Source organism: Mobula birostris, chromosome 7 (genome assembly GCF_030028105.1).
Source record: "Mobula birostris isolate sMobBir1 chromosome 7, sMobBir1.hap1, whole genome shotgun sequence".
In the NCBI taxonomy this organism is placed as follows: domain Eukaryota; kingdom Metazoa; phylum Chordata; class Chondrichthyes; order Myliobatiformes; family Myliobatidae; genus Mobula; species Mobula birostris.
Genome location: NC_092376.1, coordinates 29,348,953 through 29,371,404, shown reverse-complemented (window position 1 = coordinate 29,371,404; position 22,452 = coordinate 29,348,953). Strand labels below are relative to the sequence as shown.

The 22,452-nt window shown below is 43.6% G+C and overlaps 1 protein-coding gene and 1 long non-coding RNA gene across 3 annotated transcripts in view; one reads left to right on the top strand and one right to left on the bottom strand.

The window, feature by feature from the left end:
* LOC140200082 (uncharacterized) overlaps positions 1–5,750 on the top strand; it is a 37,909-nt gene extending 32,159 nt beyond the window's left edge. The window contains exons 4-5 of the long non-coding RNA XR_011886555.1: positions 4,036–4,144; positions 5,271–5,750. This is a non-coding gene — a long non-coding RNA (uncharacterized lncRNA). The remainder of the gene's footprint in view (positions 1–4,035; positions 4,145–5,270) is intronic.
* Positions 1–21,353, bottom strand: part of LOC140200081 (P2Y purinoceptor 2-like) — a 37,163-nt gene extending 15,810 nt beyond the window's left edge. For both annotated transcript variants that reach the window (XM_072262825.1, XM_072262823.1), the window contains exon 1: positions 21,039–21,353. Coding sequence is in view for 1 of the 2 variants with exons in the window: in XM_072262823.1 (XP_072118924.1) it covers positions 21,039–21,072 (34 nt within the window). In the remaining variant the exon portion in view is untranslated. The remainder of the gene's footprint in view (positions 1–21,038) is intronic.
* Between the last annotated feature and the right edge of the window lie 1,099 nt (positions 21,354–22,452).

The window sequence follows — 22,452 nt, the reverse complement described above, 5'->3', positions numbered from 1 at the left end:
GGGCCAAATCGCTTAATTCTGTTCATGTATTTTATCTTTTTATGGTCTTACTGAGGCAAAATGCTGCCATTCTTACAAGAGACTGGGTGAGAGTAGGTGTAACTGAGGTCACCCTGGGATGCATGGGTTTATAGTAAAGTCAGTGGCGAGTTTGCCTCTTGAGATGGAGACGGAGTTCCTGAAAAGGGAGGGAGGTGTTAGAAATACGCCAAGTGAATTAGAGGGCAGGGTGAAAGTTCGAAAAAAAAATGTGATAACAATTACAAGTTCCACAAAATGAGCATGAGAGCAGAAGTGTGGGAAATAGGGGGAATGTAAGTGAGGGCTCCTTCAACCACTGTAGAGGGGAACCACCCTTCCTGAAAAAGGCAGACATATCAGATGTCTGAGAACGGAATTACAGATTCCATTATCTGCAGTACATTGTGTCTCCATTGCAAGTTTGCTGATTTTATTAAAATTTAACGTCACTCTCCTGTTTCTATATCTGGCCAGACACCAAATAATTTATCCAATAAACTCAGCAGTTCAGGCATCATCTAAGGAGAGGAATTTACAGTCGACATTACAGGCCGAGACCCTTAAACTGTTTATTCCCCTCCATAGCTGCTGCCTGACCTGCTGAGTTCCTTCAGCATTTTGTGTGAGTTACTCTGGATTTCCTGCATCTGCGGGATCTTTTGTGTTTATTCAAACAAATTTGCTTTTCTGATGCATGTATACCTAGAGTTATTTATCTACCATAGAAATAATCCTCAAGAGACTGCCCACATAATAACTTGACATTCATTCAAAATTCCACCTTCTATTGAATCAGTGACCAATACCTTATTCTCACTGGAATTGTCCTCAATAGCCACATATTCTTCATCAGTGCTTAAAAGGCTTATTCCCTGAAACCTGCCCTGCAAAGCCTGTTAAAAGAAATAGAAGCCCTCTCACCAAATAGGAAACATTTTCAAATGTGATAAGGGAATTGAGAATTTGTTTGCTAGAAGCATTGTCTCAGCATCTTTCTTTATGAACTCTCTAAGATACCAGAAATAGTTCCTAGTTTAAGTTATCATCTTGGATATTTTATTCATCAAACAGCTGTAATGCCCTGGTTAAGATTCTTACTGCTATGCTGTAGGTATTTCATCTTAGCAGTTCTGTAAGAGCAGTCTGTTCTGCTTTCAGCCTGTTTGGGTTTGAGCTGAGATAAGAGGCTTTGTTGTTCCACTTGGGAATGTGGTGTCACTCAATCAGAATGGTGGAATTGGGAGAAGGTTCTAGAGAATGCTGGATGGAGAGGTCTTTGTTGGCAGGAGCTGGAAGAAGACAGGAGGGAAGATGGCTGAGGATGCCGTCCCTGTTGCACAAAGTGCTTTGTGCAGATGAATGGCTTTGAGGAGGAAGGGCCAATACTCCCATGGGAGAGCCTTTTCGTTCAAGATAGATTTCGAGCAACCTTCAGAAAGTGGAGTGTGCTTTCACACAGACCGAGGGTCCTGCACATGAGTTACAAACAACTTCAAGATTTTTAGCTCCACCATGAAGTATAATGGGCCTTTTTTGTTTTTTTCTTTCTTTCCTCTAATAACTGTTGGCGTAAGTTAACACTCTTAAATATATTTCTGATTATACAGTGTACAAACTGTTATTTCTGGCCAACAATTGATTGCTGGGGGCAATAAATCACACAGCATTCACACAAATCAGGGCTAGGCAAGACATCCCGACCTCACGGATTTGGCAGGATCAAAGTCACATACACCCTCGATGTACGAAGCCGGGGAAAGGTGGGTTTCTCGCCGCGGAATCCAGTGGCCGCTAGTGGGGCACATTTCCAGAGACGCCCAGTAAAAGGGGGTTTCTGCAGCTTAACAAGCCAACTGACAGCTTTATAAATATCAAACCCACTTACCCTCCTCCTCCTCCTCCTCCTCAATCCCTCACCCCGCTATGTCCGCTGATCTCCCAGCTGTGAATAATTTTTAAATTTTAATTCAAAGGGCATGATGAGGAACTTGATGGAGGATTTAAAGGTTAAAGAATTGTGTACCTTATCTGTAAACAATGTGATAAAGATTGTACTGACCTGAGGAAATTCTGCAGAACTGAGGTGAAATGTAAAATAAATAAGTAAAAAACAGAATCATAATGGGCTGCAGAGGGTTGTCGATGCAGCCCGCCCACTCATGGGAACAAACCTCACCACCATCGAGGACTTCTCCAAGAGGATGTGCCACAAAAGGCTGCATCGATCACCCTCACCGTGCAGGGCATGCCCTCTGCTCACTACTACCATTGGGAAGGAGGGAACAAGGACCTGAACACCTACACTCAGTGATTCAGAAAGAGCTCATTCCCCTCCATTCGATTTCTGAATGATCCATGAACTCATTATTCCTTTTGTTCGTACTTTTTTGTAATTCGTAGTAACTTTAAAGAGATCGGCCTTATTTGTCACATGTACATCGAAATATACAGTGAAATGCATCAATTGCACCAAATCAAACCAGCAAGAATTGCGCTGGGCAGTCCACAAGTGTCACCACGCTTCACACGCTAACATAGCGTGCCCACGGCTCACTATCCCTCACCCATACGTCTTTGGAATGTCAGGCACCAAGAGAAAATCTATCCGGTCATGGGGAGAGCATACAAGCTCCATTACGACAGTGGTTGTAATTGAACCCTTTTACGTCTTTGCAATGTACTGGTGCCACCAAAAACCAAATTTCACATTAGCTAAGTCAGTGGAAATAAATCTGTGATTCTCATGGCCAAAGCGGCTTTCACTATTGTGTGGCTGCTCTGCACACAATGAGTTGGTTGTTGCTTTGAAGGATGGCAAATAAAGATAAGCCAAGCCATGTCTGTACAATCATTAATCTGGAGGAGACGAGGTGATATTATCAATTGTCAGAAAGAGATCTTCAGGAAGATTGATCTGTGTGAGGGAGATGATGGTATATAATGGGCAAACTAACATGAAGTGTTGACCTACTGGAACATCAAAGGTCATGTGGGGTCTTCAAAGACTGTGGCGACTAGAGGCAACAAAGTCCAATGGCTATATCCACTCCGCATCAAAGACCATATCTGGACATTCATTCTGTGGCCTTGATCTGAATAATGAAAAATTGAATGATTATTCGCACAGGCTGAGGGAACTCATGGGAAGACAGGAGAGAGGAAAACAGTTTGAGGGGACTGGGGACTGGGGACTGGGGACTGGAGACCAGGGACCACTCATCAGCTTTCCAATGCCTTGACACATCTATTGTAGGCAGTTCAGGTCTCAAAAGCATGTACAAGGCAGGAATCAATACTGCCTAATGAACCATGAGTTTTGTACCCGGCTATTAAGTATTTGCTCTCAATAGATTCTCAACCATCTACACAAACAGTTACTTACAATCTACTTACTTTGACATGTCCAAAAACCATTTCTGTCATACATGCTCGAGTTTCTTGACCTGAAACATTAACTCCTTCCCCCTCCACACCTGCTGCCTGACCTGCTGATCATTTTAAGTATTATTTATTCTTATTTCAGCTTTCCAGCACCTTTTTTTTCTCCTTTTATCTTTAAGCCTGCTTTCTTTTGCACTACTTCATTTTGGGACTCTCTTAAACTAAGTCCCATGGCACCTCTAGTCAGTACTTCCTCACGTGGAACAACACTTAAAGGATGACTCCATTTGAAAAATAGTATTGTTCAATATTACATATTCTTCTTCTTCATGAGCAGCCAATCAATTTCAAGAATATCTTGGCTCCGCTTTGATTTTTTGTGGGTTCTGAGATGTCTGATGAGGCCAATGTGAGAACTATGTATGCTTCCACGGATGGGACAGCAAGTGCCTGTTGGTGAGGTAGTCAAGCAAATTTCTGTGTGCCATCTGCAGTGTTGCTGTGCCATTTTGAGCAGTCATGGGTCAGGGATTCCCAGGAGTCAATGGGGATGTTTTCTCAAGAGGCTTTGCACACATCCTTAAGCCTTTTCCTCTGTGTGCCTGTAATCTCTTCCTGTTTCCATTTCCGAAGGCTGGTGCCAGGCATGCAAACAATGTGACCTCCCAAAGGAAACACGTAGCCACCTCTTTTTCCCTTATTAGGGAGAGAGAGAGAGAGCCTGTGGCGTGTTGGATACCAGGTGAGCGAGTAGTCTTTGGGGTACTGCAAGTCTGTGTCTTTATTGATGCTTTGCTGCACACTTGAGTGCTCAGTGAGGGGTGCCGATGCTTTTTTGCTGGTGGGGGAGGGAGGACCATTGCCTTGCTGCTGCTTATGCGTGGGAGGAGGAAGCTGGGGTGGCTTTGGGGTTTTAACATTTAACTGTTATACATTCTTTGGGGCACTCCTCTGTTTTCGTGGATGGTTGCAAAGAAAAAGCATTTCATTATGTATATTGTATACATTTCCCTGACATTCAGTGTACCTTTGAACATACTATAGCTGACTGGATGTAACACTAGGCCTCATTGTTAGGTATGTTGGCCTAGGAAAGGGCAATGACCTAGACCTGCTCACCAATCTAGTAAATTTGGAGCATTTTACAAAGACAGCCCTCATGGTAGTGTTCTAGTGCCATGACATGTCCATTATAGGTAGTTCAGGTCTCAGAAGCATGGATAAGGAAAGAATCCCTACTGCCTTGTCGGTCATGAGCTTTGGACCAGGTCTGAGATCTTTATCTTCAAATACCTTTTTCCTCACACAGCTAAAAGCTGTATTGGTCCATTGAAGGTGATTTTAATCTCATTATGAGTGTCTGCCATCACAGAGGTGGCTTGCGATATGTGAAAAGTGGATCACGTTCTCCGTGAATCTTCACTGTTGTACAGCAGGGACAGGCTGATAGAGGACCTACGTCTTGCAGAAGTTGTGTGTGCTCTAGCAAACAAATACTAAATCAAGTGTTACATCAGACACATATGTCCACAACTATCTGGTGAAAAGCATCCAGGTAATGTATAAGGAGATGTTTCTCACCAGGATATTGGAACCGTCTGATCGTGATCATATGTCTGTAGATGAAGCCATGCACTGCCCCAAAATACATCAAATTTTATAGCAACCTCTCAAAGGTCTGGGGAATGTCAGCATTGATGTGATTGATTTATCACATCAATACTTGGCAGGTTTCGATTATACACTCAATTCTACCTGGGGCAACAAGACTGGGAAAGCGGTTTACTGCATCTTAGTGGATGTAACCAAACAAGTTTTCCAGCCTGGTGAATTTCCAACTTAACTTTTTTCTCTGCTTTTTCTTGCAGTACATGTAAAGAGTACAATTCTATGTTGAAAGAAGGTTGATGTTGCAGAAGAATGCACCTTTTGTTCTAGATAGTTTTGCTAAATCTGTAGGCTCATCTCCTATGTCCATCCACAGTAATGGAGAAATCAGGCAAAGCCTCAGCATAACAAGTCTGCTCCTCTTCCCCAGCTTAATGCCTGAGAAATACGTACACAGAGAGCAACAGCGCCAGCCTACCAGTCCAATTAAATCAGCTTCAATTCTGACATACTGCTGGTATCATAAAGCCTTTGAGATTTCAGAAAAAGCACTTATTAATTAAACTTAGCACCTAATAATTGCTATATACTGGAGGCGATCATTTGCTGATCCGACAAACCGATTTTAAGCATGCAACAAGCAGTAAAACTGCTCATAGTCTCACTGCCAGAAGTGTAATTACCTGCTTAATGGCGATTATGCTGTTAATTTTCCAACACTATGAATACGGTCAGTTTTTCTTTCGACAATAAAGACACGCAGACCAGTAAATCCAGATTCAATTATTTTTCTATCATGTCATCAGCCATTAAAGGCTATAACCCCTTAGATTAGACTGCCTTTAAGATAATTTAATTCAAATAAGACTGCGAGATCATAAGACAGAAGAGCCAAATTAGGCCACTTGGCCCATTGAGCCTGCTGCACCATTCCATCATGGCTGATGTATTATCCTTCTCAAACCCATTCTCCTTCCTTTTCCCTGTGACCTTCGACATTCTTATTTATTAAAGACCTATCAACCTCTGCTTTATATATACACACACACATATATATATATACACATACATATATACATATACACAGCGACTTTGCCTCCACAGCCATCTGTGACAATGAATTCCCAGATTTACCACCCATCTCATATTTCACTTATCACTGTAAAATCTGCCAATATGTGAACCCAAACCCATTATTTGTCTGACTGCATCCATCACAGTAACAGAACTTTCATCTAGGCACATCAGAATTTGCTGTTGGTCTTGACAAATTAGGCTTCCATACAGAAATTACTTACTTGCCTACAACACTAGGGTTAAGGTGAATCCTGTCCATAGGTTAGAGTCATAGAGTGTTATAACAAAGTCCTACAAGTGTAAATTTGGAGTAAACTCTTCTCAGGCTTCCAGCCGGGTACAGGTATCGATTATAATTGACGTTTTGATGGCAAACTCTGTGTTGTAGCATGGATGAAATTACCGGAGAGACAGAGTCACTGGTAGATACAAAGCAGCTTCTTTATTCGACACAACAAGGTACAGCAGGCATCTTACAGACGGAGACGCTTTCTGCAGAAAGGTCTGCTAGTTCCATGTGGGCTCGATATTTATACGCTAAATACAAAGGTAATCGCTACTTAAAAAGTTATAGACAATGCTAAGACAATGCTTCCTTTTGAAGCTACATACAAACATCACAACTTCGGATTTCATCCTTTCCTTCCGACGCCAACATGTCTGGGTTGGTATCCACAGCCTCTAGCTCAACCACAATACACTTATTTGGCATTTTACGTGCTAACATAGAAGACAATTAATATTTATAATGTATAGATAATACTGTCTTTGAAACTACAGCATCTGGTCAAACTATGGTGCCAGAAGCATCTGCTATTCACACCTTTTTGGAAGCCCATTGTGGTGGACTCAATGCACAGTACCTTGTCAAATAGAAGTCTGGTGGAATAGAAGTCATTTAAGTGTAAACAAATCATCTACCCAAAAAAAACTCACTCTAACACTCTGCCATCCTTTTCAGGGATGATGCCTTGGCATGTCTAGTCCAGTGACTATTTGGAAATCTCCCCCCAATTCAACATCAGAGTGACCAGGTGATCTTTCCCACACTCCTTTTAAACTTACCAGGTGATGCAGTACGATAAACAAAGGAAAAGATTGGTGCAAAATAATATTATCATGCAAGATAATGATGTTGAATAGAAATCAATTTATATTGAGCTAAAAAATAACCATAATACCATAAGATATAGGAGCAGAATTATGCCGGGCTCGTCGAGTATGCTCCACAATTTCATCATGGCTGATCCAATTTTCCTCTCAGCCCCAATTTTCTGCCTTCTCCTCGTATCTCTTCATACCCTGACCAATTAAGAACAGTTCAACCTCTGCCTTAAATATACCTAAAGACTTGGCCTCCACAGCTGCCTGTTACACAGTTACACAGATAATATAGAGCTGAAAACATTGGTGGAAGTGTTTTTATAGGATACCAAATAGTAATTTTAATATTAATGTGGCATAGCAAGATGAGTAACTGGGGTAGTAGGATAATTATGGGAGATTTTAACCTAATATTTGGACTGGTCAAATTTCACGTCACATGCCGGTGATAATAAACCTGATTCTGATTTTACATCATAACACGGAATATTAATTCATGGAATGTCTTGGGGTTAAGGAGCTTTTGTGGGAGATGATAGAATTTTACATTGGATTTGAACATGATATAATTTGATGTGAAACTAGGGTGTTAAACAAAAAAGAACAAGGGTATAAAATGACAGTCGACTCCAGTCGAGTGAAAAATATATTACAAGTTAATGAGGATGCACAGGAATTAGCTAGAGTTTAAGAAATGAAGCAAGTTACAAAAGGAAGACTATTTGACATCACTAAAACCCAAAAGGAAATTTATTCATCTTTGGCAGAACAGAAAAAATATTAAAGGTAGTTTCAAAAGGAAGACGTTTCACAGTATTTCTAGAAATGGTATTAACATAAGGATACAGAGCATCTTGGATTCAAAAATAGATAAAGAAAATGAAGATAGTGTAGAATGCCAGGAAACATAAAAACAGATGGTAATGCGAGGAAATCTGCAGATGCTGGAAATTCAAGCAACACCCACAAAAAATGCTGGTGAACGCAGCAGGCCAGGCAGCATCTATAGGAAGAGGTACAGTCGACGTTTTGGGCCGAGACCCTTCGTCAGGACTCAGATGGTAACAGATTTTCAATTTCAAGTTTATCATTCAATCATACACGAATACAGCCAAATGAAGCAGCATTACTCCAAAGCCAAGACGCAAAACACAGTACCAACAATCGCACACACCACAAGGCACATATAACACATATAAAATTGCAATAAACATACAGTCACACAAAAAAAACATATATATTTGGTTTGGGTGGCAGGATGGAGATACGTCTCTAACAAAGGAGGTGTAAAAGGCACTCCTTCCCTCTGCTAGCCCGCAGGACATCCTTGGGCAAGGTATGGCACTCCCTGATCAGGGTCACGTGAAGCAACAGAAGCAGGTGGTGAATGGTCATATGAGCAGCTGGTGCCTATCACAAGTCCTGGTTATGTGACTACTAATGCCAGGCAGACAGTCTCTGAAGAGTATTGATAATGGCTAGGGTCACCCGTCTTGCAAAGACACGACTCAGAAGAAGGCAATGGCGAACCACCTCTGCAGAAAAATTTGCCTAGAACAATCATGGTCAAGGCCACGATCGCTCATGTCATACAACAAAGCACATAATGAATGAATGAATTTTATTGATACTTTTATAGGAAAAGACTAGCGAGGGCAAATCTGGGCTCTTAAAGAAAGGACAGGAGAAATTATAATAGGAAATGAGGAAATGGAAGTGGAATTAATAATTACTTTGCTCCTGTCATCACGAAGAGGCAGAAGGTATCTACAAGGTATTTTAGAGAAGAAAGGGTCTAGTAAGACTGAGGAACTGAAAGAACTGACTATTATTCAAAATTTAGTACTTAGAGATGTTGGCAAAGATACTAACATAGACAGAAGATAGGCTGACAGGCAGAGGGCAAAGAGTGGGAATAAAGAGAGCCTTTTCTGGTCACCTGCCAGTGACTAGTGGGAGTTCACAAGGCTCAGTGTTGGGTCCACTACTTTTTACATTATATGCTAATGATGATGAAATTGATGGTTTTGTGGCTAATTTTGTGGGTGATATAAGATAGAATGAGGGGCAGGTAGTGTTGAAGGGGTAGGGAGACTAGAGAAGGACTTGGACACATTAGGAGAAAGGGCAAGGAAGTGGCAGATGGAATACAGTGTCAGGAAGTGTATGGTCATGCACTTTGGTAGAAAGAATAAAGGCATAGTCTATTTTCTAAACAAAGAGCAAATTCAGAAATCAGAAGTGCAAAGAGACTTGGGAGTCTGAACGCAGGATTCCCTAAAGATTAACCTGTAAGTTAAGTCAGTGGTATTGAGGTAGTATAAGGTAAAACAATTAACAGAGTAGAAACATAGGAACATAGAAAATCTACAGCACAATACAGGCCCTTCAGCCCACAAAGTTGTGCTGAACATATCCCACCTTAGAAATCACTAGGCTTACCCATACCCATCTATTTTTCTAAGCTCCATGTACCTATCCAAAAGTCTCTTAAAAGATCCTATCGTATCCCCCTCCACCACCATTGCCGGCAGCCCATTCCACGCACTCACCACTCTCTGCATAAAAAACTTAACCCTGACATCTCCTCTGTATCTTCTCCCAAGCACCTTAAACCTGTGCCCTCTTGTGGCAGTCATTTCAGCCCTGGGAAAAAGCCTCTGACTATCCACACAATGTACGCCTCTAAAATAAGGTACAGTGCTGGCAGACAATGAGATGCAAGAGGTAGATTGTGAGGTCAACAGTCCATCTTATGATACTAGGGCACCTTTGTTTATTCTTGTATCAGCTGGGCAGAAGCTGTCTTGGAAAATGTTAGTACGTACGTTCAGGGTTGTGTATCTTCTACCCGGTAGGAGGGAGAAAACAGAGAGTGTCCAGGAAGGTAGGATCTTTCATTACGCTGGCTGCTTTAGCAAGGCAGCAAGAGGTGTAGAAAAAGTCTATGAAGCAGAACAACTCACACAAAATGATGGAGAAATTCAGCAGATTAGGCAGCATCTATGGACGGAAATGAACAGTCGACATTTGGGCCAAAACATTTCATTAGGAAGTGGTTAGAAGCCAGAATAAATGTGGGAGGAGAGGTAAGAGCACAAGCTGGCAGGAAAAGGGTGTTTCTAGGTGAGGGGAAAGGTAGCCCTCTATTTTCCTTGCTTTCCCACTTCCCCCCTCTTTGTTTTCCTATTTCTGGTGGCCCTCTCACTGATTCCCTTCCCTTCCCGTGCTCAGGACATGACCATGACATCCCTCTTTGGTTCCCCAAGTCCTTCCTTTTATTCTACGATCTACAATCTTCTCCAATCAGATTTCTTCTACTTTAGCCCTTTACCACTTCCACCTATCACCTTCCAGTTCTCACAGCATTCCCTCTCCTTCACCCTTTCGCACCCACTTATCTTCCTAACGTCAGCCTTTTAAAATCTGCAGAGATGTGGATCCAGAACTGGCTTGCCCACAGAAGGCAAAGAGTGGTTGTAGACAGGTCATATTCTGCATGGAGGTCAGTCACCAGTGGAGTGCCTCAGGGATCTGTTCTGGGACCCCTACTCTTTGTGATTTTTATAAATGACCTGGATGAGGAAGTGGAGGGATGGGTTAGTAAATTTGCTGATGACACAAAGGTTGGGGGTGTTGTGGATAGTGTGGAGGGCTGTCAGAGGTTACAGCGGGACATTGATAGGATGCAAAACTGGGCTGAGAAGTGGCAGATGGAGTTCAACCCAGATAAGTTTGAGGTGGTTCATGTTGGTAGGTCAAATATGATGGCAGAATATAGTATTAATGGTAAGACTCTTGGCAGTGTGGAGGATCAGAGGGATCTTGGGGTCTGAGTCCATAGGACACTCAAAGCTGCTACGCAGGTTGACTCTGTGGTTAAGAAGGCATATGGTGCACTGGCCTTCATCAATTGTGGCACTGAGTTTAAGAGCCAAGAGGTAATGTTGCAGCTATATAGGACCCTGTTCAGACCCCACTTGGAGTACTGTGCTCAATTCTGGTCGCTTCACTATAGGAAGGATGTGGAAACTATAGAAAGGGTGCAGAGGAGATTTACAAAGATGTTGCCTGGATTGGGGAGCATGCCTTATGAGAATAGGTTGAGTGAACTTGGCCTTTTCTCTTTGGAGCGACGGAGGATGAGAGGTGACCTGATAGAGGTGTATAACATAATGAGAGGCATTAATCGCGTGGATAATCAGAGGCTTTTCCTCAGGGCTGAAATGGCTAGCACAAGAGGGCATAGTTTTAAGGTGCTTGGAAGTAGGTACAGAGGAGATGTTAGGGGTAAGTTTCTTGCACAGAGAGTGGTGAGTGCGTTGAATGGGCTGCCGGCAGCGGTGGTGGAGGTGGAAACGATAGGGTCTTTTAAGAGACTCCTGGATGGGTACATGGAGCTTAGAAAAATCGAGGGCTATGAGTAAAGCCTAGGTAGTTCTAAGGTAGGGAAATGTTCAGCGCAGCTTTGTGGGCCGAAGGGCCTGTATTGTGCTGTATGTTTTCTATGATTCTATGTTGGAACTTCTGCTCCCAGAATAGTCCAGTATGCTCCCTACATTTACAAACCGGAAGGGACACGGGAGGATGTGCATGGCAAAGTTCAAGGAAGGGTGCAGTTACACAGATGCACACAATGTGCTGGAGGAGCTCAGCAGTCAGGCATCATCTATAGATGGGAATAAACAGCTGACGCTTCGGGCTGAGTGAGAAGGGAGAAGTCAGAACCTCCACCCTGATGGCACAAATATCGATTTCTCGAACTTTCAGTAATTGCCTCCTTCACCATTCCCTATTTCTGTTTCCCTCTCTTACCTTATCTCCCTACCTGCCCACCACTTCCCTGTGGTGCTCCTCCCCCCTTCCCTCTCTTCCATGGTCTCCTGTCCTCCTCTGTCAGATTCCCCCGTCTCCAGCCCTTTATCTCTCCCACCAATCAACTTCCCAGCTCTTTACTTCACCCCTCCTGGTTTCACCAATCACCTGTCACCTTGTATGTCTTCCTCCTCCCTCCCCACCTTCTTATTCTGACTTCTTTCCCCTTCCTTTCCAGTCCTGAAGAAGGTTCTTGGCCCAAAACATCGACTGTTTATTCCCATCCATAGATGCTGTCTGACCTGCTGAGATCCTCCAGCATGTTGTGTGGATTACACTTATACACCTGTTTGTTCACACAAATATCTAATCAGCCAATTATGTGGTAGCAACTCAATGCATAAAAGCATTCAGACATGGCCATGAGGTTCAGTTGTGGTTCAGACTGAACATCAGAATGGGGAAGCAATGCAGCATAGGTGACTGTGACCATTTAATGGTTGCCGGTGCCAGACAGGGTGGTTTGAGTATTTCAAAAACTGCTGGTACCCTGAGATTTTCACACACAACACTCTCTAGAATTTTCAAAGGATGGTACAAAAAAAACAATATGTAGCCAGTGAGCAGCAGTTCTGTGGGCATAAGTGCCTTGTTATTGAGACAGCACAGTGGAAATGGCCAGGCTGGTTCAAGCTAACAGGAAGGTGACAGTAACTCAAGTAACAATACATTACATCAGTGGTGTGCAGAAGAACTTCTCTGAATGCACAGCACATCAAACCTTGAAGTGAATGGGCTACAGCAGCAGAAGGCTACACCGGGTTCCACTCCTGTACCTAATAAACTGGTCACTGAGTGTATACCATTTAACTAGTGTGAAATGGAACCAATCTGACAAAGTGTTAACTTTGGGAGATAGATCAATGTAAAATGTTGGCTTGGCCAATTAGATAACTGTTTGACTAGTGCCTATTGAAATATTATGTTCATTCAATTGGGATGGGGTTGGGGTGATGGTTGTTGGGCATATCCCATCAGAATTTAATGATGCTCTTCAATAGATCTTGCAAAGAGCTTAGTCAAACAGGAAACCCCAGAGACTCCATCCTTGCGAGAGCCAAGGACAAACAGCTTATCAAGGAGATCCAATTAGTGCCACCATAAGCAACACTTCAAAGAATTCATCAACCAGGGCTCTATCCATGACATATCCTTTACTCTATCCTATAGCACACTATATAATACAATCACAGCACTATCCCATCCCGACAAGCAGCTGCAAAAGTTAATTTGGGTTCTTTTCCCGCTGCTGTCTGTAAGGAGTTTGTACATTCTCCCCGTGACCACAGACAGTGTCCAGAACGGATTCCTGTCACGGTATGTTGACAGGCCGACTAGGGGGAATGCCATACTAGATCTAGTACTAGGTAATGAACTGGGTCAGGTCACAGATCTCTCAGTGGGTGAGCATCTGGGGGACAGTGATTACTGCTCCCTGGCCTTCAGCATTATCATGGAAAAGGATAGAATCAGAGAGGGCAGGAAAATTTGTAATTGGGGAAGGGCAAATTATGAGGCTGTAAGGCTAGAACTTGCAGGTGTGAATTGGGATGATGTTTTTGCAGGGAAATGTACTATGGACATGTGGTCAATGTTTGGAGATCTCTTGCAGGATGTTAGGGATAAATTTGTCCTGGAGAGGAAGATAAAGAATGGGAGGGTGAAGGAACCATGGATGACAAGTGAGGTGGAAAATCTAGTCAGGTGGAAGAAGGCAGCATACATGAAGTTTAGGAATCAAGGATCAGATGGGACTATTGAGGAATATAGGGGAGCAAGAAAGGAGCTTAAGAAGGGGCTGAGAAGAGCAAGAAGGGGGCATGAGAAGACCTTGGCGAGTAGGGTAAAGGAAAACCCCAAGGCATTCTTCAATTATGTGAAGAACAAAAGGATGACAGGAGTGAAGGTAAGACCAATTAGAGATAAAGGTGGGAAGATGTGCCTGGAGGCTGTGGAAGTGAGCGAGGTCCTCAATGAATACTTCTCTTCCGTATTCACCAATGAGAGGGAACTTGATGACGGTGAGGACAATATGAGTGAGGTTGATGTTCTGGAGCATGCTGATATTAAGGGAGAGGAGGTGTTGGAGTTGTTAAAATACATTAGGACGGGTAAGTCCCCGGGGCCTGACGGAATATTCCCCAGGCTGTTCCACAAGGCGAGGGAAGAGATTGCTGAGCCTCTGGTTAGAATCTTTATGTCCTTGTTGTCTATGGGAATGATATCAGAGGATTGGAGGGAGGCGAATGTTGTCCCCTTGTTCAAAAAAGGTAGTAGGGATAGTCCGGGTAATTATAGACCAGTGAGCCTTATGTCTGTGGTGGGAAAGCTGTTGGAAAAGATTCTTAGAGATGGGATCTATGGGCATTTAGAGAATCATGGTCTGATCAGGGACAGTCAGCATGGCTTCGTGCAGGGCAGATCATGTCTAACAAGCCTGATAGAATTCTTTGAGGAGGTGACCAGGCATATAGATGAGGGTAGTGCAGTGGATGTGATCTACATGGATTTTAGTAAGGCATTTGACAAGGTTCCACACGGTAGGCTTATTCAGAAAATCAGAAGGTATGGGATTCAGGGAAGTTTGGCCAGGTGGATTCAGAATTGGCTTGTCTGCAGAAGGCAGAGGGTCGTGGTAGAGGGAGTACATTTGGATTGAAGGGTTATGACTAGTGGTGTCCCACAAGGATCGGTTCTGGGACCTCTACTTTTCGTGATTTTTATTAATGACCTGGATGGGGGGGGTAGAAGGATGGGTTGGCAGGTTTGCAGATGACACAAAGGTTGGTGGTGTTGTAGATAGTGTAGAGGATTGTCGAGCACTTCTGCCACTTCTGCAACCTATCAATGCAGAGAGACATTGATAGGTTGCAGAAGTGGGCTGAGAAGTGGCAGATGGAGTTCAACCCGGAGAAGTGTGAGGTGGTAGACTTCCGGGTGTGAGGTGGTACACTTTGGAAGGACAAACTCCAAGGCAGAGTACAAAGTAAATGGCAGGATACTTGGTAGTGTGGAGGAGCAGAGGGATCTTCGAGTACATGTCCACAGATCCCTGAAAGTTGCCTCGCAGGTAGATAGGGTAGTTAAGAAAGCTTAAGTTAGTTAAGTTAGTTAATTAAGTTAGCTGTCATAAGTCAAGAGATAGAGTTTAAGAGTCACGAGGTAATGATGCAGCTCTATAAAACTCTGGTTAGGCCACACTTGGAGTATTGTGTCCAGTTCTGGTCACCTCACTATAGGAAGGATGTGGAAGCATTGGAAAGGGTACAGAGGAGATTTACCAGGATGCTGCCTGGTTTAGAGAGTATGCATTATAATCAGAGATTAAGGGAGCTAGGGCTTTACTCTTTGGAGAGAAGGAGGATGAGAGGAGACATGATAGAGGTGTACAAGATATTAAGAGGAATAAATAGAGTGGATAGCCAGCGCCTCTTCCCCAGGCCACCACTGCTCAATACAAGAGGACATGGCTTTAAGGTAAGGGGTGGGAAGTTCAAGGGGGATATTAGAGGAAGGTTTTTTTACTCAGAGAGTAGTTGGTGCATGGAATGCACTGCCTGAGTCTATGACGGAGGCAGATACACTAGTGAAATTTAGAGACTACTAGACAGGTATATGGAGGGATTTAAGGTGGGGGGGGTTATATGGGAGGCAGGGTTTGATGGTCGGCACAACAATGTGGGCCGAAGGGCCTGTACTGTGCTGTACTATTCTATGTTCTATTTCCTACAGGTGCTCGAGCTTCCTCCCAATCCCAAAGACATATGGCTATGCTTAGTGAATTGTGGCCATGCTACGTTGGTGTTGAAAGCTTGGCGACATTTAGCCCAGGATTATCCTTGCTTATTTGATTCGATTAAATGACACTTCTCACTGTATGTTTCAATGTAGACATGGCAAATAAAGCTAATCTTTTATCTTGTTTTAAAATTCACTTACTTGTTGAATTAACTGGTACATCTCTTCCTCAAATTCAAATTGGAGTTGGTTTAATATTGTCAAATGTACCAAGATACAATGAAAAACTTGTATTGCCTATTGCTCATATAGATCTGATCATTACACAGTCCACTGAGGTACACCAAGGGAAAACAGTAACAACACAGAATAAAATGTAACAGCTTCTGAGAAAGTGCAGTGCAGGTAGACAATAAGGTGAAAGGTAACGAGGTGGAGTGTGAGGTCAGGAGTCCAATTTATCATACTAGGGAACTATCTAATAGTCACATAATAACTAAATAGCAGCTGTCCTTGAGCCTGGTGGTATATGCATTCAGGCTTGTGTACCTTCTGCCCATTGGGAGGGGAAGAAGAGGGAATATGCAGGACGGCCTGTGTCTTTGATTATCTGGGCTGCTTTATGGATGCAGTGAGAGGTATATTTAGAGTTTGCAGATGATGCCACAGTCATAAGACTAATTACTAGAGCCAACAAATCCAAGTACCAACTGGAAGTAAACGAGCGGGTGTGCTGCAGCAACACAACAACTTGGAGCTGAATGCCCTCAAAACCACAGAGATGCATATCAACTTGGGGAGAAACACCTCTCCTGTACACCTGCCCATCAAGTCTATGGTTAGCACCGTTTCTCAGCATTCAGTGTACTGGGCATCATTATTTCACATGACCTCATTTGAGAGAACCACTGACAAAAAGGCTCAGCAGAAGATATACTCCATGCAGCAGCTGGTAAAACTCCATCTTCCCCAGAACATAGTGGTGCAATCCTGCACTGCCATCGTAGAGAGCATCCTCACATTAGCCATCACTGTCTGGTTTAGTGCAGCATCCTCTCATAATAGAGCAAACTGCCAGAGCAGAAAAGGTCATTGGCTGGAGTCTACCATCACTGCAGGGCTTGTATGTGCCCAGGACATGAAGTGGGCAGGAAAATCATTGCAGACACAACCCACCCAGCAAACTGCCTTTTCCAAAAGCTTCCTTCTGGAAAGCACTATAGGGCTATTAAAACAAAAACTTCATGCCAGCTTAAAAGTTTTTTTCTCCCAGGCAGTTAATCTAATCAACTATTCTAGTTTGCCTCCCATCCCCCTCTATTACCTCAGTCACTGCACTGTAAATATTTCGAATGACTTTTCATAATGTTGGTTATGTCTTAAATACATGCTGATATTTAAGTTTTCATGCACATTTTATTCTATATCCGTACTTCTAACTTTCTTTCATACAATTCTTTGTTCTTTATCATTGGTGAGGGATATATGGAGTGTCCAGGGAGGGGTAGCAAGTCTGGTGAAGGGGCTTGTCGTGTCCACTCAGGGGCAGCTCACTCACTTTTGGGCCCTACCGGACACTGCTCTCACCTGTGGCTCCAAGTAGCTGTTTGCTTATGACAGCGGACACACCTGGTTACACCACTGTGACAGGCAGGCTTAGCCAGCTGGCCTCATGCTCCGGTGAGCTAGGGCCATGCCTGTGCTAGCATGTGAAGTCATCCCTGGCAGACTGGGCGAATGAGACCCCACGGCCAGGCAGGTGGTTCTGCAACACTTTGTGGAGAGCGAAAGGCACGACAAGGTACTGAAAAAGTCATGGTCATCCACTGCAACCAAGGAAGACCCCAATTTGTGACAACTACTTGTATCACTGGACTTGGACTTCCAAGATCAAGAGAGTGGAACAGTCCCAGTGCTGCAGCTTTAAAAACTCTCCTGCACAGCACAGCAAATTCCTAATGCATGTAAATGTATATGGTGAATAAAGATGATCCTTGATCCTCGATAATAAGCAGTCTATTTTACATTCCCAGAATTAGATGATCATTAAGGTACTTGCCAGGATGTTACGTTCCCTTCTGTCATAACCACTGAGAAATCAGCACGGTGAAACCGCGTCCTAGAGGACCTCTACTGCGGTTTGAGAGATTTGTTCCAATATCTTCCAAGAACAATCTTTGATTATGCTGTTGCCATGACAGCGATGTTCCAATTTCACTTGCCTAAGGTTCATCATCGCATAATTCATATTCAGTCCTGGTGAGACTTGCTACCCACCGAGGTGAATCAACAAAGGACGGGGTCCCTTGAATCGTTCCGCAGCAATGAGAAACGTGAAATCACTTTCGTGCAGAATAGTCTGCGGCAAAGCCCTGCTCACCTTCGTCTAACCCAGACAGTAAACCTGTCAATCCAACAATTCTCCTACCGTTTAATTATCCAGTGTACTGTACTTGCACACTTCTGAAATGTTTCCCATTCGAGTCGCAAAACCTGCAGAGTGAACAACTGCAGATTGAACGAACACTTCCCATTACCACCATCAGAGAGGAGGTACAGGAGACTGAAGACTCACACTCAGCGTTTTAGGAACAGCTTCTTCCCCTCTGCCGCCAGACTTCTGAACTGTCCATGAACCCATGACTACTGCCTCGCTGTTCTGTTGTTGCACTTTTTGTTTTATTTCCTATTGTAACTTATAGTGACTATTTATGTCTTGCGCTGTATTGGTGTCACGAAACAACAAATTTCTAGACAAATGTCTGTAATAAAATTTTAGAAGGATGGGGAGGGGGGGGATCTCATTCAAATCTTCTGAATGCCTAGACAGAGTAGGTGGGGAAAGGATGTTTCCCGTGGTGGGAGAGTCCAGAATAGAAGAGCGTCCATTTAAAACAGACAGGGTGGTGAATTTGCGGAATTTATTATCACAGGCAGTTGTGGAGGCCAGGTCGTTAGGGTACAGGTGTCCCCCGCTTTTCGAACGTTCGCTTTACGAAACCTCACTGTTACGAAAGATCTACATTAGTTACCTATTTTCGCTAACAGAAGGTGTTTTCACTGTTACGAAAAAAAGCAGCGCGCGAAAAAAAAGGCAGCGCACGCCCCGAGCAGCCGCTCTCCCCCGGATTCGGAACGGCATTCTCGCCAGCATTGCTTAATCATGTGCCTGTGAGCATCCGTTAGCAAGATGAGTTCTAAGGTATTGGAAAAGCTTAAAAGAGCTCGTAAGGGTGTTACACAGCGTAAAACTAGACATAATTAAGCGTTTCGATCGTGGTGAACGAAGTAAGGACAAAGTGAGTTTGGCTTGTGGAAGTTGATGAGGATGATGTTGAAGAGGTTTTGGCATCCCATGACCAAGAACTGATAGATGAAGAGCTGATGCAATTGCAAGAGGAAAGGAAAACAATCAAAACTGAATGCAGTAGCGAACAGACCAAATGTGAAGTCGTCCAGGAACTGAACGTGAGGCAACTACGTGAGATTTTCACTGCAATGATAAAGTATGACTTCAATTTTGAAAGGGTACGTCGGTTTAGGGCATAGTTGCAGGATGGTTTGAGTGCTTACAAAGAACCGTATGATGGAAAAATGCGCGAGGCTCAGCAGTCAAGCATACTGTCATTTTTCAAGCCTTCCACATCAGCCATGGCAAACGACAAACCTCGACCTTCGAAATCGAGGCAGGCAGACATAGAAGATGACCTGCCTACGCTCATGGAAATAGACGATGAGATGACACCCCAGTGTCCCACCACCCCAAACCCCGGGCCGCTGATACCGATCCGTGGAGAATGCAGCAGTAGACGAGAGGCACCCAGTACATCCTGAAGAAAAAAAGCCGAAATAAACAAGCTAATTAATTAGGTGCCGCCCGGCACATAAATGTCGGCCCAGATCAGAAATGATTGCCAATTGCGTCGCCTCTGATCTGGGCCAACATTTACGTGCCGGGCGGCACCTAATTAATCAGCTTGTTTATTTTGGCTTTTTTTCTTAAAGATGTGCTGGGTGCGTCCCAGCCACTGCTGGACCCCTGCATTCTCCGCGGCAATGTATCGGTTCGCTGCCTGGAGGGTGGGGGCCACTGCACCACCCTAACCTCCGACGACTCAGCCTAACACACCATTTTCAGTGTGCTCGGCGCTGTCCCAATTCCGGTAAGTGACACTACACTGTGCATACATTATTTCTACTTTATATAGGCCGTGTACTTTTTACATGTTATTTGGTATGATTTGGCGGCTTCATAGCCTAAAAGGTTACTGGAGAGCGCTTGCACGTGTTTTTGCCAAGAGCGCTTGTGTGAGATTTTCGCTACAGAGAACAGTGCAGGCAATTATTGTGGAAAAGTATTTCTACTTTATATAGGCTGAGTATTCATCATATCATTCCTGCTTTTACTATATGTTACTGTTATTTTAGGTTTTATGTGTTATTTGGCATGATTTGGTAGGTTATTTTTGGGTCTGCGAACGCTCACAAATTTTTCCCATATAAATAAATGGTAATTGCCTCTTCGCTTTACGACATTCCGGCTTACGAACCGTTTCACAAGAACGCTCTACCTTCGGATGGCGGGGGAAACCTGTATTTAAGGCAGAGCTTGACGGGTTCTTGAGTGGGCTCTGCATCAAAGGTTATGGGGAGAAGACTGGGGAGTGGGACTGAGGAGGGGAAGAAGGATCAGTCATGATTGAATGGGAGAGCAGACTCGACGGGCCAAATGGCCTAATCCTGCTCCTGCATCTTATGGTCTCTTGTGGTCTTATAAACATGATTATGATTCCTGTGATTCTATTTACGGTCTAAAGTTTCGGACGTGTCATTAATAGTATTGCTGTTTCTGGAGTGCAGATAATGAGTTAGCTAACCTGCTTATTTCCTATTCCCTTACTGAAGAGGAGGCCATTCATCCCATCGAGTCAATGCTGGCGCACGGAACAATCCCATTCCATATTATCATCTCCTCAAATTCCTTCCTCGTCAGCCTTCTGGTTAGCTTTCTCCCAATTATCCCAAAACTCAATGCTCTACACATCATTTAAGTGTTTTATGCAAAGTGCTGCGCCAGCAATTTTAGTTCTTTGGAGTTAGCGGCAACAATCAATCTTTCAACTTCTTGTGCTGCGCTCTTATAGATGTCGACAACTCGCAACTGCAAACAAAACAAAATCCAAAATGCGTACAAAGAAGTTGGGAAAGATCGGAGAATTGATTTGAGTACTTACTCTGTACGAATCCAAAGTACTGGCCGCTGTTCATCCGGTTCCGTTTGCTGGCGGGGGCGCAGTCGGTGAATAATCTTCCGCATTGCTTTGGAGATTGTGCTCTTTCGGTTTGGGGGGATTGGTGGGCGACCCGTGATCTCGAGCTGTCTTTTAGAGTGGTATCTAAATCTGTTACTATGGCAGTGGGCAGGACTTCAGATACCTATAACAATATCTGGCCGTTTTCCCTTCTCTCCCCGGTGAATACTGCGTTTGGGAGCATTAACCTCTGGGATACTGGCGGAGTTCAAGGTTGATGTGCCACGGTGGATTAGAATGCTGTTCTCAGCAACCCATTGCAAATACATGCGGGACTAGTTTTTATACACAGTGGGGTGTGTGCACCGAACTCGTAATCTCTGTTTCCAGGAATTGTTTTGTAAATTCGTAAGAAATGCATTCTACTTTAAAAGCAATAGAAATAATTTCAAATCGATTTGCAGAAGTTGACAGTGCAGCCAGACGTGGCTGATTTCTTGGTCGGTCTCCGTACAATACTTCTGTATAAGTATCGATGTTCAGTCTATTCTACTCAGAGCAGAGAGAATATGGAACTTGCTGTTGATAAACTGGTTAGCACGGATGCGTGTCAGGAGAAATTCGGTAAATACACGAGAGAGGAATGAATCATTTTTAATATTTCAATATGTAAGCTGCTGTAATGAGCTTTTGGTGGCCACCTGAACATGATGACGTCAGTCCGCCATCTTGCCCCAAAACAATTGTCCCAACTGCCCAGAGTCTCTGCTACTCCATGCCTTCCCTCACTTCTATCTTAACCCTAAATAATCCCTGCCAGCACACGATATCATTCTGTGGACCCCGCAGTATATGTCTATCAATGCAGACAAGTTACTTCCATTGGGAATCATGGCTGGGGCTCTCCTGTAAGGGTCACTTGACTCTCCACCGAATGAGGAAAACGGTCCCAAGTGTAGTCACTGTAGGGAAAGGAATTTGCAATGCAATGGCTCTTAGCTGTATGAGGGCAGTACAGGGAGGAGCCGGTGGCAGCTCGGTGAGAGGTTTATGTTATTCAGATGGAGCATGCTGTTCTTAACTGTGGTGTCTGTACATTAGGGTTAGGGTTATTAATCCTTAGGCATTAATGTAATGTTTTGCTTGTGACTTTCTCAGTCTTCCTGCAAACAGGATACTAGCGATGTTAAAAGGCTTGATCGCTGGTGCAAGCAACCACACACTATATTCCGTGTAAGGATGTGAATGAAAGGACACCTCATGGTGGATATTAATAATAAACTGTGCGCTGTAATGGCGTTGATAATATAGTGATTGGTTACCAAGATTAACACAATGTAACATGCGCACGTAATCTCAGTCCAAAAAAGAGTAAAATGCTCAGTGAATACTTTAT